At 51.8% G+C, this 15,841-nt stretch overlaps 1 protein-coding gene across 2 annotated transcripts in view; it reads left to right on the top strand.

Moving 5' to 3' along the window:
- Window positions 1–15,841, top strand: part of CLUH (CLUH binding protein of NUMT mRNA) — a 42,522-nt gene that overhangs the window by 6,561 nt on the left and 20,120 nt on the right. Inside the window, exons 1-8 of one of the 2 annotated variants that reach the window (XM_075033103.1) lie at window positions 1,081–2,392; window positions 8,181–8,377; window positions 9,994–10,165; window positions 10,328–10,471; window positions 10,683–10,810; window positions 11,457–11,611; window positions 13,085–13,210; window positions 15,503–15,650. In XM_075033103.1, coding sequence (XP_074889204.1) covers window positions 1,519–2,392; window positions 8,181–8,377; window positions 9,994–10,165; window positions 10,328–10,471; window positions 10,683–10,810; window positions 11,457–11,611; window positions 13,085–13,210; window positions 15,503–15,650 — 1,944 coding nt within the window. In that variant the 5' untranslated portion in view covers window positions 1,081–1,518. Of the gene's footprint in view, window positions 1–1,080; window positions 2,393–8,180; window positions 8,378–9,993; window positions 10,166–10,327; window positions 10,472–10,682; window positions 10,811–11,456; window positions 11,612–13,084; window positions 13,211–15,502; window positions 15,651–15,841 lie in introns of those variants that run through there. The other variant, XM_075033104.1, reaches the window with a different exon arrangement.

The raw sequence follows: 15,841 nt of genomic DNA, 5'->3' as shown, positions 1-15,841 counted from the left end.
GGTGGCTTGCTGGCACGGAGGCTCTGGGGACTGCTCCTGGCCTTCCCAGGGCTGCCTTTGGAGAAGGAATTGCCCTTCCTCTGTGTGTGTTGTGTTGGCCTTGAGCAAGTGATCATGTGAGCTGTGTGGTCTTGGCTTTGTTCTAGTTTTGAGATTTTTGTGCTAGGAATGTGGCGCATGATATTTCTTCCACTCAGTGCAGAGCTGCGCCCCTTCCCATCCACGAAGCCGTGTCAAGTGCTCGGGAGACTCGCCGAGGAAGCCTGTGCCAAAACTTGGGCTGCCTGGGAGCGGGGGGGTTTGTCAGGTTTGCTAACCAGACACGAAGGCTTTTCCGGGCAGGTCCAAGGCTGGTCGGTTCAGGCCGCAGCTCTCGCACATCCCATCGTGCGTTTTAAAGATCTGGCTCTTCGCCTGTGTCCCAGGAAACCGGGACCGCTGAAGGAACCCCAGCAGCTGAATGCCGAGCGGCGCGTGTGCCAGCGCGGGATGCGTGCCGGCGTGCGGAGGGGCCGGGATGCCTGGCCGATGCCGCCGGGGGAAGGCGAGGAGCAGGCGGCTGCGGCGTGGCCTCGTGGGAGGCATGCTGCGGCCTGCTCGGCTGCAGCCTCCCCGGGGTGCCTGGTGCTTGCAGAAATCTCCAGCTCCGTAATCCCTGCTTTCAGTTGTCGGGATTTCTTAAATTAGCACGGAGAGAGGAGCGGTGTTAGGGGGTTGTGCGTGTGGTTTTGTGGTTTGTTTGTGTTTGATACGGCGGAGCAGGGCGAGAGGACAGAAGATTCGTCTGGAAACTACTTACTGGTTCACTGCCTGGCTGTTTTGTGCTCGCCTGCTTAGTATGGATGGCTGTGCCTGGGCCCAGGCGTGCCATAGTAACTGCCCTCGCCTTGTAATTCAATGCATCTCACTTGCTCACCGGTTTGGCAGTGCTGAAGCGCTCTAGCCCTCGTCCCATGCTGCACTGGTGCAGCACTCGAGATCGGGCTATTTATAACCGCCTCTGGGCCGGGGCGGTCGGGCTGGCATCCCTCCGCGAGCGCGCCTGAGGAACCTCTTAGATACGTGTCCGGTTTTCTTCTGGCGCGGCGGGGAGAGGAGAGCTTCAGCCGCCGGGAGCTACTTCTGGGCTTCGTGGATATCGTGACGGTGTGAGCCCAGCGGTCGGGGAGAGGGGCGAAGGCGCGCGGTGGGTGAAGGTCACTGGGCCGGCACTTTGGGAGAAGCGCTGCGAGCCCAGCATCCGATTCTGGTGAGGACGCGAGCTCAGGGTGCACAGGACACCGTGCGGAGTGAGCTGCCGGTCCTCTGCCTCCCGCCACCCTGGGGCCAAGCAGGAATTTTCTTTGGAGAAGGCGGCTGACTGCGTGAGAAGGCGAGCAGGTCCGGGCTGCGGAGGGCGAGGGCTGCCGCGTGGGAGTTTGCCTTGTGGGGACTTCAGTATATGTGTGCAAACAGGAGATTTGCAAACAAAACTAACTTTTCTAATCCGGTGTTGTATGAGCCGGGCTGCTTGTGATCATGGGGAACAGCCTTTTTGCAAACTGCTGCAGGCATGTCACTGATCTAATCTTCCAGACGCGCAGCTTTAACTCGCCTGATGAGAGGTCACCCCTCTTACCAAAGCCTCCCACGAGCTGTGCCGTCTGCCCAGAGGTGCCAGAAGCTGCCCAGTGTGCTGGGCCGTATCCAGACATCATCCCCAGCGAGGCGGTGACTGGAAGCCTGCAGAAATGCACCGAATACATCCAAGACCTATCCAAGGCCAATGGCGAAGAAGGAACGGTGGCGGTCTGTGATAAGAGCTGTTTGAGACCCAGCGTTGGCGCTGCCGGCCCGCTCCGGCAGACAGAGGCATCCCGTGCGGTGGCTGTCCTTCCAGCCGACCTTGGGGAAGGGCCGGCAGGGCTGGTCAATCACGCTCAGTTGCTTGAGGCCTGCCAGAGCTGCGTGAAACTTGAGGACAGCGGCTTAGCCGATAGATCCTGCCGCCGGGAGGAGCACGTGGCAGCAGCTGACAGGGGGGACATGGCCCCTGGAGCATGTCCTGCCAGCCAGGGCCACGACAAGGTACGTTTAGGCTCAGGCTTAGTGGGTCTGGACGGCGTGCCAAAATGCAGAGGTACTGCACCCTCCCCGGGGAGCCCTGGGACACCTTCCTCTGCTCTGCCAGCAAGTGTGGAGAAAACCCCGTCGGCCCAAAGGACAGTTGTGCCGCCCGTCCCCCCTGGTGAGGTGTCATCTAAGGCTCGGGGCACAAGTACTGGTTTTGTAATGATGGACCCCACTGCCTGCCGTAGCAGCAGGCCAAGCTGTGATCCTGACTCTCAGATGCAGGCACTGCCCTCAAAGCAGCAGAAGAAGAAGAGGAAGAAAAAGAAGCTCACACTTCTAGGTGCTCAGCGACGTGGCACTCTGTTGTGCTTTGTGTAGCCAAAATGCTGTATGCCCGTAACGAGGGTGGGTGGCTGCATGTGCCTGTGGGATGGGGCAGGACAAAGGAGAAGGGGAGGTGAGGAAGGAAAAGGAGGAAGGTGGTGAGATATCACACCCAAGGTGTGTACCACAGAGTGACCTGTCTGTGCCATGTCCATGTTAGCAAAACAAACATAAGGGGGGGGGTTGCTTATTTTTTCTTGTAATGCATAAGGTAGATCCTTCTCTTGTTTGTGACTGCAAACATGGCCCTTGTAAAGGATGGGAGTGGCGAGGGACCAGAGCAGCGTTTGCTTGGAGCCTTCAGCCACGCGTGGTTGGGAGGAGACGCCCGACTTTCAGGGATGGAGCAGCTCTGGGGCTGCCCTGAGCACAGGGATGGGATGTTCCTTCTCCTTCGCCCAGTGCATCTTTCCAGCGCTGTGGGGACAGCGGGGCTCCAGCCAGTTGCTGCAGCGTGGGAGGGGAGCAGCCACCTGTTTGTGGAGCGGCCGCTCGGCCGCATCTCACTTTCTTCCTTTCCCATTTCTCCGTGAACTGGCATAGCACTGCTGGAGTCCATGCCAGTCCCTCCAATGTGGCACCAAATGGTAACTCAGAGTGGCTTTTGTCCTCTCCAGGACTTCTAGGATATGAGAAACTCAGATGATTATTTTTTAAGTCTCGTGGTCAAATTTTGCCTTTCTATCACTGTATTTTGTTTTTATTCAGTCCCTGTGCAGTGGCTGAATTTTGGTCTCAAATACTGTCTTTTGGTGCACCTGCTGGCATGAGGGGGATGTGTAGGGTGACTGACCTGAGCTGGTTGCTTGGTTTCTGGTTTAGCACCTTGCTTGCTGTTTGTGTGCCCATCAGTGTGCCAGTGGTGGGTGTTCAGGCTGCAGGCACAGCTGGTTGAGAGACTGTGCAGAAACTTGCCTTATGCTGCTCAGAATTTGAAGTACCTTTGAGGAGGGGAAAGGCAGAATTTGGGCCCTCAGAATGACACTGGAGCCAATAAGAAGAAATGCGCTCCTAAACTCAGTGATGGAAAAGGTAGGGTTTTAATTTTCAGTTCTGTGCCTCTAATAATCTCTGCTGTTACTCAGTGTAGGGAAGGAAACTCCTCATCTACAGAGCAGTCCCTCCAGACCAGGCTAACTCACAGCAACGTAATGTTGCTGTCTTTTTGACCTGATAATCCAAGAAAAGGATTAGTGACTGACGTTGGTTTAGAACATTTGTTTGAACATTAGTTATTAACTAACACTTCCCATGATCTATGCTGTCTATCACTGTATGCAGCCAGCAATATTCGGGTTGAGGTGTACACCCTCTTTCATGCTGGGATCCTGACCGGTTGGGTTCGTGTGGTGCCTGCCACCTCTGCAGCCTCGCTGTAAATAAGAAGCGTGATTAAAACAGGGCATGTCACCTTGGTGTCTGTACTCGTTGTCCAGGTGTAAAGATGAAACTTAATCCTTGTACTGATCCTCTCTACCAGGTGCGAGCCACAATCAGGCAGTCAATTGCTCCCAGGGAGGTGGTGCCTGTGCCGCCGCCTCCCCTCTTCAGTGTTTTGCTTTGCCCATTCTCCTGATGCTTTAGTCTTGCGTGCACTCGAGGTTTGTTCACGCTGTGCTCCGAGTAGCAATGAGAACATCGTGTTACAGCTCGGCTGCCAGCCAGCACAAGCCGGAGCTTAGCAGCCTCAGCCGCGCCTGTGGGTACAACCCAAGGGCCAAAAGGAGGAGAGTCCTTGCTGGGATGCTGGCACATCCCTTGGAATGACAGGGGAGACTGGAGGTCACAGCCTTTGGTCGAGACCACAAAACCGTGTCTGGAGGCCAGCGTGTACCGGGAGGGATCTCCTGCTCCGTCTCCAGCAGCGTGAGCGGGATGGTAAGCGGGAGGAGCGGCCGGGTAGTGCCCCCAAAGCAGGTGAGACCGCTTCCCTGTGACTCAGCTGCCTTCCACGAAACCATCCGGGGTGCATCGCTCGGCACTTTATCCTGTGGGCAAGAGCTTGCAACTAAATGCAGCCACTGGCCCGCTTGGGGCTTAAACTGAAAGTGAATAACAGGAGAGAGGTCTCTGCAGGTGTCTTCAGGTGTCCCTGTTGCTCTTCCTGCCATCCCAAATATGCTGAAATCAAGTGCCAGATGCTTTTGCCTCGCTTTCCCTGGTGATGCTGCTGAGGCCACAGCACAGCCAGTCTGCAGCAGGCAGTAAGATCCAGTGACCCACTTTAAGGCAGGCGGGTGAAGCTCTGCTTCCCCGCAGGGAGAGCACATGTGGTGAGTCAGCACCCAGCAGGCAACACGTCCTCCAGGCAAGCTTGCCTGTGCTGCTGTCAGCTGGGGTTGAAACAAAACATGCTGTTTTTGTCAAAACATACCCGTTCTGTAAAAACCCCACTGGAAAGCCTTCCCTGGCCTTAAATCAGAGGGTTAACCTGCTGGACAGTTGGTCTTTCTCAGTCCAGGCTTAACTTTTGTTTCTAAGCTTAAGACGGTGCTGGCTGGAGCTGAATCTTCTGGCATAAGGAGACATGAAGGTGTTGCCTCTACATGTCTCTTCTGTCACTAAGTATGGAGCTGCACCAGCCTTGTCTTCCCTCAGGTAGGGAAAGAGGGATGGAAAGTGCGAATATGTTGTATTTCTACAGACAAGAAACAGTCTTCCCATTTCTGAAACATCAATAGTTTGGGACCACTGAGTACTGAAAAGCAAAGGTGTGGTCCTGGTTGGTAACTTTTCCTTGCTGCATGCAGGCTTTCCCTGTCTTGCTTTGCTTTGCTTTGCAGCTGAAGGTGTCTGCTGTGCTTGAGACCAGCGTGTGTTGCTCAGCTGTCATACGAAGCCTGTCTCCTCCTGGTTTGGTTAGTCCCTATGCACTGCTTTCCTCTTCCCCACTTCCAGCTTCAAGCTGGCTAGTTAATTTCTACTTGCTGTGGAGGCATCTTCTCTGCTGGATCTTGCTTAGAAAAAAAGACATAAAACAAGATCACATTTACTCAGAGATGACAGTGTCCCTTTTGGGAATATTCTGCCAACTGTTGTGGCACAGAAGTAGCTTCAGTGCCCACCTTGCTAATGCTGATGAGTCGGTTGGTTGGAAAGCATCCTTGGTCAAGCCTTGAGCATGACTACCAGGCACAGGAGTGTGCCTGGAGCATGGCACAGGGCAGACTGCGGGAGCGTCAGGACAGCCGATGCAGCTGGGAACGAGAGGAGGGAGACAGGAGCTGGCACATCCCACAGGCTGCGCTTTCCACACCTCAGCTGCCAGCAAAAATCCACTGTTTGTAAGCAGCGCCTTGAGCTTGTCATCTGTGACGCTGTTGGAAAAGGTCCTTGGTCATGGGCAGGTGGAGACTGGGGGTCTCGGCGGTGGGCAGCACCGCTGCAGCTGTGCCTGGATGTTCCCCTTGGTGTCTTGCTGCCACAGTGGTTGAAAATGGACTGTTGGGTCTTTGGTCAGTGCTACAGCCTTCCTCAGCCAAATTCTGCCTCCCCTTTCTGGCTGCTACATTGGGAGCAAAAGTTCAGTGATCCTGCCCTGCTTGGGTGGGCAGAGGCTGGACCAAGCCTGGCTCGGGAGCCTGGCAGGTTGTGCGGTCTGTGGTACTAATAGCCCCAGGTGTAGCTTTTCTGTGATAGCTTTTCTGCGATTAGCTTTTCTGCTCTCCCTCCTCGTCCCCGTGTGTTCAGGCAGTCCAGGAGGAGTACGGCTCTGCTGGTTGTAGGGTGTGACAAGGGGTTCTCCCCAGCCTTCTGGGCATGGTGTGGTTTTTCTGAAACCACGTCTCTTGGGGCACTCTTGTGTGAAGCTTTTCTTCCTCCTTTCTAGCATGACTGCAGCTTGCTAGAGCCAGAGCCAGACCTCTTGTCTGGCTTGTCCATGGTTTCATCTGTCAAAGAAATGAACAGCTCGCTTAGGGACATACGCGAAGTGACAGGGTACACAAGCAGCAGCTGCTGAGATGCTGAAGGCAGCAGAGGCTGCTTACGGTAGCCCTGTTACCTGCTGCCTTTTGGAACGGGTGTGCTTTCCTTGTGTTTCATGCTCTCTTTCACCATGTCCTAATTCAGCCTTGACGGTCGTCTCTGAGGCAGGTTTGCTGTTGGCAGTTGTAGACCGGAGTAGGAGTGTGACCCTCCACGGACGCTTCAGCAGGGCTTGTCGCTGCAGCCTCATGTTGAGCTCCAGAGGCGTGCAAGAGGATATAGCATTTCAACCCTTTTTCTTATACACAGTGAAGGCTGGATGACTTTTCTGGGCTGCCAGAGCAGTTGGGGCTGATAGGCGAGAACTAGCTGTGATAGCTCTAGGTCTTCAAGCCACAGCGCCAGTCTGCGTTTCAGAAGTGACAGAGGTTGAACTGCCATCTCCCCTGGAGCACAGCTGGGGCTGGGACTGATGCCTTGCTAGGAGGTGAGGAGGAGGAAAGAGACCTGCCAGGTGGAGCTGGCTGGAGGACTGCAACTTGGTGCTTGGCAGCCTCGGGGCATTATCCTGGCTTCGAGCCGCCCCTGACCCTGTGCAGCCTTTTGAAAAGGCTGTTCCCAGTGCCTGGGAAAGCCCCCAACCTGCTCTGTCTGCGCTGCCTGCAAGCAGCGGGTGCCTGGGAGCACCAAACTGGAATGGCCACGTGTGATTTTGGGGGTCCAGCAGCCCGATGTGCTGGCCGTGCATGGCCGGGATGGCACAGCCATGCTGCAAACGCACCCTGCGGGGTACGACACCTACTCCCTTCCAGCTTTTGCTGCCTGGGGTAGGTGGATCAGAGTGGTACCCTGCTCCCAGGCTGGGGACAAGGGAATCTCTTCCCTCTCTCAACAGCTGTCATCATCAGCTCCTTCCATGACTCCAGTTTACCCTGGCAGCAGCTCAGTCCAACAACGCAGCGTATCCTCTTTAGCGTGGTCCCCAGCCTGGTTTGGTGGGTGTAGGCTGCTCTAGCAGACCTGCAGCTTCCTAAATCTTATCCGCTCTCTGATCCTATCCACCTTATTGGAAAAGAAAACAAACCATTGTGGGAGCAGCAAAGTAGGTGCATAGAGCTCCCCTGTCCCTGTGACGCATCTGTCTAAATGAGCACTTAAAATGTCGTCACCTTTTTCTTGAATAAAATTGCTTAGGCAAAGCCTCACCCTGGCACCATGGGATCTCAGCAAAGTATTTTGGAAATGCGGAGGGTGGCCAGATGCAGGCAGGGGTGTGGGAGCTGTTTGTGTGCCTGTGGAGTAACCTGGCTGCCACGTGACGCACGGCTTAGCAATGCAACTGCCGTCTCTTTTCCCCTCCCTTCTCTCCTGGCTGAACAGTAGCGTACCAGGAGGTATGTTAGGAGCTGTGTAACATGTTGGTGCAGAGGTTACAGCTGCCTCCGGGCTGCAAAGCACCAACACACCCATTTCTTTTAATTAAGAGGCTTCTTAAGACTAAGCTGAATGTGTTGTACGCTGACCCATCCTTCCTGCTTTCCTTCCCTCCCCTCTCCGCACAGGGTTTGTGGAAGATGCAAACCCCTCAGGCGAGCGAGAGCATGTTAATTATGCTGTGAGGGGAAGGGAGGGAAGGGCCTGGCACACCTATGTCTAGTAAACACCAAGTGCAGAATAAAATTCTTGCTGTCTATTAACCCCTGGTTCACTTCGATTGGCCAGAGGGCGGTGGTGTTGTCCAAACCAGTCTCTCTAGCCACGTGGAGAGGACCGTCCATTTGCTCATATCTTGTCTAAATCCCTCTCTTCTCTCCCAGAGCACCCATCTGGCGTGCCACTGATGAATGGCAGCGGCCCGCACGAGAGTCTCAAGGGCGAGAAGGACGCCAGGCAGAACGGCCATGAGGAGACTGACCCAGGAGAAGATGGGAACGACCAGGAGGTCATTGTCATTCAGGACACAGGATTTACCGTCAAGATCTGTGCACCAGGAATAGAGCCCTTTTCCCTGCAGGTACCTCCCTTGGCCAGCTGGGGAGGGGAGTGGAGCGGAGGTAGCGCTGGAGGAAGAGGCTCAAAGGGAATCCTTTGAGCCAGGACATACGCAGCACTGTCCTTTCAGCCAGCCAGGGAAGGGGACAGGGGACTGTGCCCAGGGAGGCCCCTGTTAGACCCCGCAGTCTGGACAATACCTTCAGGCTGTTCGCAGCTCCCTGACTTGTCCAAACTCCAATGGGGTTAAGTGGGGGAGGAGGCAGCAAAGCGTGGAGGGTGCAGGAGAGAAGCTGCCTGACCAGTGGCTTCTAGAGAAAAAGGAAGGAAGAGGAGATGTGAGCAACGTGCCTGCCTAGGCTTTGCAAGGACAAGGAAGGTGTTTTGCTCCAGGTGTGGAGCAAGGGGAGGGGGAATTAGCCAAGGTGTAGCTGCTTCTTGTCCATCACAGAGAGGCTCAGGCATGGAGCTGAGCACAGGGGAAATGGCCTTCCCACTTCTGGGCTGTTTTAAAGGAGGGATGTGAAAACATGATTTCTGGGTCTGACTCTCAGGAAGGGAAAATCCCTTGCTTGCCTAGCAGTTTTGGCATGATGCTCCTTCAGGCTAACCTGGGTTTGGTACAGCAACAGGCACTAGTACAACTCGGGGAGCTCAAGCACCAACCTGAAGATCAAGGGAATGATGTAGTCTCCACTTCCCCTCTGCATGGAGAGCTCTGCGTGTGTCATGTGGACAATGATGTGCTGCCAGATCAGGATGGGCTTTGACATGCCTAGCTGATACTCTGATTTAGCTTGATACTTCACCAAACACCATTTGGATGAAGTATCTCTAATTTTGGGGAGAGGCATCTGGAGTCTGAACCCAGTGGGAAGTCTTATCTCCCCAAAACTAGCAGAGAGTGCAGTGAAATTACATCCCCCGTGGAACAAGCTGTATCGCAGCCTAGCTTTTTTTCTCCTTTAAATCCCCTTGGCTGTTAGTTTTAATAGGCTAATAATAGCAGGCCATGTTGTTCACAGCAGCTTATGTAAACTACCCTGAGTCCTCCTAGCTTGAGAGCAGTGTCAGTGGTGCTGGAGCCAGAGCAGGGAGGTAGGAGAGCAGCCCTGGTGCACAAGCCGAGGCAGTTTCTTGCGTCACGGGAGCCGTTGCGCTTGAAGGTGGTATGCCCTGGAGGTGTGGCACTGGCATGGACACGCCACAGCGCACTGTGGATACCACAGCAGATCGAGTGGAGGACGGTCTGTTTTCCACGTGCGTCATTCAAAGCCTCACCACAAATGGCACAGTGCGAATGCATAAGGGAAGAGCCCCTGGTTTCCCCCACCACCTTCTATTCCTTCACTGCCCTCTCTGCCACCTCTGTCCCATGCTGAGTGCTTGGCACAGCACCAGGCTGTGCCACCTCTGGGTGCCAAGCCCTGTGGGATGGAGCTGGGGTGGCCGACCCTGCCAGAGGTGGCAGTGCTCTCTCAGCAGGGACAGAAGTGTTCTTCCTGGGAGGGAGAGCTGGAGTGTGCCTTTCCAAGCCTGGAGAGGTACAAGAGGTGTTTGATTCTGCAGCAGATGAACAAAGTTTGGCAAGAGCGTGTGTGAGGACAGAATAACTGTCTGGGTTCTTCCCTTCTTAAGGTCTCTCCTCAAGAGATGGTGCAAGAGATCCACCAAGTTTTAATGGACCGTGAAGATACCTGCCATCGGACTTGCTTCTCTCTGCAGCTGGATGGCAATGTCCTCGATAACTTTGCTGAGCTGAAAACTATTGAAGGACTGCAGGAGGGCTCGCTGCTGAAAGTGGTGGAAGGCAAGTTCCTTCAGACTTCGGGAGGGAATGAGTGAGGGTTTTCATAGGGAATGGTTTTGGCCACGTGGCAGCCCTTTCCTCTGGTTCCTTTTTGAGATCTGTGTGCCAAAGGAGTAAGCAACTATGTAATTCCAGTTTCTTTCCTTCCTTTTTGCTCATCAGAGCCATACACAGTGCGAGAAGCAAGGATACACGTGCGTCACATTCGGGACCTGCTGAAGAGTCTTGACCCATCAGATGCTTTCAATGGTGTGGACTGTAATTCATTGTCCTTCCTGAGTGTCTTCACTGAAGGAGACTTGGGAGGTACGGGGCAAAAAAGCTTCTCTGACGTGGTCAGTGTTTTCATTCCCTTGACTCCTTGGTTTGTTAAAACACATCGTAACAGTCAGCTGTCCCACATCATTCAGGAATGCAGAGAAACACTTGGAGCACCTCTGCATTCCTCCTTGAGTAATTACTGGAGGAGGGAATGCTACGTTTTTCAGCACTGACCTTCTATCTCTGTCCATTCTAGACAGTGGAAAACGGAAGAAGAAAGGTACTGAAATGGAACAAATTGACTGCACCCCTCCTGAACATATCCTGCCAGGTAGCAAAGAGAGACCCCTGTGTGCCCTTCAGCCCCAGAACAGAGACTGGAAGGTAGAGTTCTCCTGTGTCATTAAAACAGCTATTGGCACATTCCTTGCAGCAAACTGGTGTTCAGGGATTGAAAGATTGAAGTGGACTTTGGGATTTGCTCTGCTTGATGCTTAATGAGCGCTGGAATAGCACTGCTTAGCCAAAAGAATAAAGTCCAAGAGCTCATGTGCAAAACACTGGACACCGAGTCTGGACATCTGCAGAGTGTAAAATGGCCAGTCTTGTTGGGAGGGGTGGCAGGGAAGGGAGAACTGCATTTCTCTGCATAGTCCTGGAGACAGGATCTGCGGATCACTACAAATTACCCTTAGCTTTCCCATACCCTCCCACTTGGATTCTGGTTTAGAAGCTGCCATTTGAAAACCAGTACAGCAAGAAATCCATGCCTTATGCAGCCCAAAGGCCCAGGGTGTCTGTTTTTACCGATGTCTTGTAGTGTGAAAGGCAGCAAACTGAGGCAAATTAGTGGACTGCAAGCGGCTCGAGGAAAGCTATGGTCTTGAGAGCAGGTTATTTGTAAGCTCTGTTTCTGGAACCAAATGAGGGCAGCAGGTGAAAGGAATCTGGCATGTCCATTCAATGGCTCTGTAACTCAAGGGAATTAATACTTGCTGACAGGAGTTGCTTCTGTTGTGTTCTTCTGTAGCCTTTGCAGTGCCTAAAGGTATTGACGATGAGTGGCTGGAACCCTCCACCTGGTAACCGGAAAATGCATGGAGACCTCATGTATTTATATGTCATCACGGTGGAGGATCGGCATGTCAGTATCACTGCATCCACTCGAGGATTTTACTTGAATCAGTGAGTAACTAAGATTCCTCCTGTCCTGCCCTGCAGCAGGGAGCTTGCAATAGCCAACTGGAAAAGAACCCACAAACAAACAATTGTTGCTTTTTTTTGTGTGTGTGCGTATGGAAAATAGCCTATTTTAATTCACTGCTCACATGGGTTTGTAGGAGTTGCTATACTGGATTGGGCTGTTCAGTTATGCCTGGTACCATTTCTCCACAGTGGATAAATGCCTGATGCTTTAGGGAAAGTTTAAACATCCCATAATGTCATCAGCTAATTAGAGCATTTTGAGTTGGGAAGGAATTCTTTCTTGACCATTGCGTCTATCTCATTTTGCCCTAAAGCAAAAGCACAGCCTGTCAGAACTGCCTAAGCTGGGCACAGATTGGAAAAGATTTTTTTGGCTTTTCTTTGGTTTTTGTTTGGTTTTGTTTTAAATAGTGGCTGTGAGAGACTGTTAAAGGGGCTGTGCTGTGCCTGTCAGAGTGGCTGTATTGAGGGAGGTGCAGGGTCCATCAAGCCCAGTAGCCTGTAACAGAGACCTATTGAGTTGAGGGTGGACAGGAAAGAAGTTCAGAGCAACAAACCCTGCTGTACCTGAGCAACCATCAGCTCGGAAACATCTCTGGGTGGCCTTGATCCGGCAGTCCAGATAATTGCCTGGGCAACCATAACTGCATGTTTGAAACACAAGGTTATAATTCACAGAAGGAGAATGAAGCTGCCTGAAGAGAAGGAGAGCTTAAAATATAAAAGATAAAATTCAAGTGCGTTTCCACCTTCTGTCTCATTATGAAGTGGAAGTGCTCTGTGTTAAACTGGCTTGTGAGAGAAATAATTTGTAGTTCATTGTTTTCCCCAGATCTGTAAAAATAAGTGTTAAAAGTACTAAGTCTAAGGGTACACATCTGAGTGCAGGTCCCAGGAGACCAAGTGGCACAATGAACATGAAACAAGTTGTCTTTCTGAGTTTGGCAAAACATGACCCTGAGGGGGAGGATCTGTCGGTGTGTTCCTGGCAGGTTTGGTGCTCAGCCTTCCAGCCGGGAGACAAGGTATCTTGAGAGGGCACCAACTGTTTGGTATAGTTGGTGCCATTACCGTTGTGTTCTCTGTTACTCAAAGGCCCTTTTGGTGTGTTTGGGAAGCTCTGTGAAATCAGTCCTTCCCAGCTATAAAAATACAAGCCTTGCTTGAACCTGGTGGTGGCTGGAGAAGGTGTGAATTAAATTTGCTGTGCAATCCATCAGGGCCAAGGTACAGGGTTACTAGCTGTATCTCACGTGGAGAGACTGGAGAGGGGTCTTGCAGCCCATCTGCCCGTGTGCCACGTGGTCTCCATTTTGCAAGCAAGGGCACGTTGTGCAGGCCTTTCACGCAGTGCATATATGGAAAGCTCTCATTCATGTACCATGTTCCTAGGGTATGGGAAGTCTCAGGCATGACAACGGCTTGTGACTTCGTTTCTTTTTTCTCTTGCAGGTCTACTGCATACAGCTTCAATCCCAAACCTGCAAACCCCAGTTTTCTCAGTCATTCCTTGGTGGAACTACTTAACCAGATCAGCCCTACCTTCAAAAAAAACTTTTCCGCTCTGCAGAAGAAACGGTAGCAGCACTTTTTCCTCTCTTGTTGCCTTGAGTAGTCTGTTGTAAAGTTGCTTGGTGAGGCTCAGCTATGTGGCTGGTTCTGTGGGAACTGGATGCCACTGATACAGTAAGGATTGCAATGCCTGCTTTCTCTGAGCTCACATGGTGGTGGAGTGGTTGGGACATGCAAGTCTATGCAGCAAGGACCACAAAATGCCTGACTAAAGGTCGTGGCAGCACCCTGATGTAACTGGCTTTCCCTTGCTCGAAACATGGAGCTGTCAGAGCTGATGTGACTTGTCTGCTGTTGTTCAGCATGACAGTAACAGAGGCCAGTGGAAGCCCAGAGTCCTGATCCTTATCCACTGGATGGTTTCTCTTGGCTGTAACTCCCAGATGACTCTTGCTTACAGCATGTAGATTTATGGATTTTAGTTCTGCCTAAAGCAAAGGGTGGGGGGATGACAGCTTTCTGTTGCCATGGGAGTATCAGTTGTGGGGTTTACCTGGAATTCAACACACTCTGTCCCTGCTGAGAACCTGAACACATAGGACAATTTGCACAGTGGGAGAGTGTCATGGTTTAACCCCAGCCAGCAACTAAGCACTATGCAGCTGCTCACTCACTCCCCGCTCCACTTTGCCCCCTCCTCCGCCCCACAGTGGGATGGGGGAGAGAATCAGAAGGAAAAACATAAAACTTGTGGGTTCAGATAAGAACACTTTAATAGAACAGAAAGGAAGAAATTGATAATAACAATTAAAAAATGACAATACTAATAAAAGGATTGGAATATACAAAACAAGTGATGCACAATGCAATTACCCACCACTTGTCAACTGATGCCCCGTTAGTTCCCAAGCAGTGATCCCTCCCTGGCCAACTCCCCCCACTTTATATACTGGGCATGACATCACATGGATATTCCATACCCTTTGGCCAGTTTGGGTCAGCTGTCCTGGCTGTGTCCCCTCCCAATTTCTTGTGCCCCTCCAGCCTTCTTGCTGGCTGGGCATGAGAAGCTGAAAAACCCTTGACTTAGTACAAACACTGCTTAGCAACAACTGAAAACATCAGTGTGTTATCAACATTCTTCTCATACTGAATCTAAGACATAGCACTATACCAGCCAAAACCAGGACAGAAAGTCCAGATGTGGACTGCAGTGTTCATACAAGGGAAAGTGCTAATGTGTTGACCAGCTCCTGAGATGTAGGTCTCCTTGCTGAGTCTCTGTGTTGGCTACATGCCTCGTGGGAGACTTGACTTCCTAGGTAGCCAGGCAGCAAAGAGTTAATGCGAAGCAAGGGCATGTGCTGCAGCAGTGACTGGGCTGGTAACCTGATCAGTAGGTACTACTCCCCTGAATCCAAAAAAGAGACCGAAGCATAAAATATCAGGGGAAGTAACACATGAGGGCTTTGTGTAGGCTTACAGTGGAGAGAGGATAATTATTTTAAACGTGTCCACGCATGTTCATTTTCTCTAATTTCCTCTAGTGCCTATAATAATAATAATCATCATAAATGTATTGTTTTATTCTCCTGTCCTTGCTGCAGGGACCATTTATTCTGCTCCAGGACAGTGGGTCCTGTGCAAAAGCCTGTCATTCTTTAGAGTCCGCTTAATGAACTGCCTTGGCTCAGCAGGGTGCAAATTGACAGGCACATTGTGGGGCTTTCAGGAGCTCTGCTTCTGCTCTCATTAAGAAGATGAAAGTGACACTAGACAAGGGCTGGAAATTAGCAGTGGCCTCCAGCCACCACTGTGACTATCTGGCCATTTAAAAATGATTATACTGTATTGCTTCTTGGGCTAGAAGTAAATACAGATGAGACTCCAGCACCTGCTGAGAGTAGACAGATTACACGAGGGGGCCATTCGGTGAAGCTTGCTTTTTCACTTTGTTAGTGGATGTGTGCTGTAGGCTGGTTTTATAATGCGACCCTTATGGATTGGTGTTAAAGCTGAGGGCCAGTCTGAGAGGTGGCTAGCTGGGAATGGGCATCCTCCACTTCCCAATGCAGAGGGTGATGGGGATCTCTGGTGATACAACTGAGGATAAAACTGGCAAGGGGGATGGGGAGAGCCCAGGTAATTCTGCAGACAGATGTTGAGATATTCTGCCCATGCCAATCAGTCATCGTGGGGTATAGTACTTGTTAAACGAAAGCCCACTGTGCTGCTTGTGAGGCCTGGTGTTGTTCTGTTGTTTGTCAGAAGCTGATGTTGCAGCAGGTGGAAACTTCTCTTAGAATAGAAAGAAATCTTCCTTTGGAAAATGTCTGATTGTTTCCACTCCAAAACTAGGGTTCAGAGACACCCTTTTGAAAGGATAGCCACTCCTTTCCAAGTGTACAGCTGGACGGCTCCGCAAGCAGAACACGCCATGGACTGTGTCCGGGCAGAAGATGCTTATACTTCTAGACTGGGCTATGAAGAGCACATACCTGGACAGGTATTGGTCTTGCTTTGCCTGAGAATGCTGGCAAGAGTTTTGCTGCCAGCTGTGCTGGGAACTGGTTAACTTTTAACAAGTAGACGGCTAGTATTTGTGGAAGGGTTTTGCTCATCAAAGGAAAACTTGCAGGAGTCCTTGTTCTTGACAGTGCCCTTGACTATAGGGGCTATACTACTCAGGCTGCAACT

Source organism: Buteo buteo, chromosome 7 (genome assembly GCF_964188355.1).
Source record: "Buteo buteo chromosome 7, bButBut1.hap1.1, whole genome shotgun sequence".
NCBI lineage: Eukaryota > Metazoa > Chordata > Aves > Accipitriformes > Accipitridae > Buteo > Buteo buteo.
This window is presented reverse-complemented; position numbering and strand designations above follow the sequence as displayed.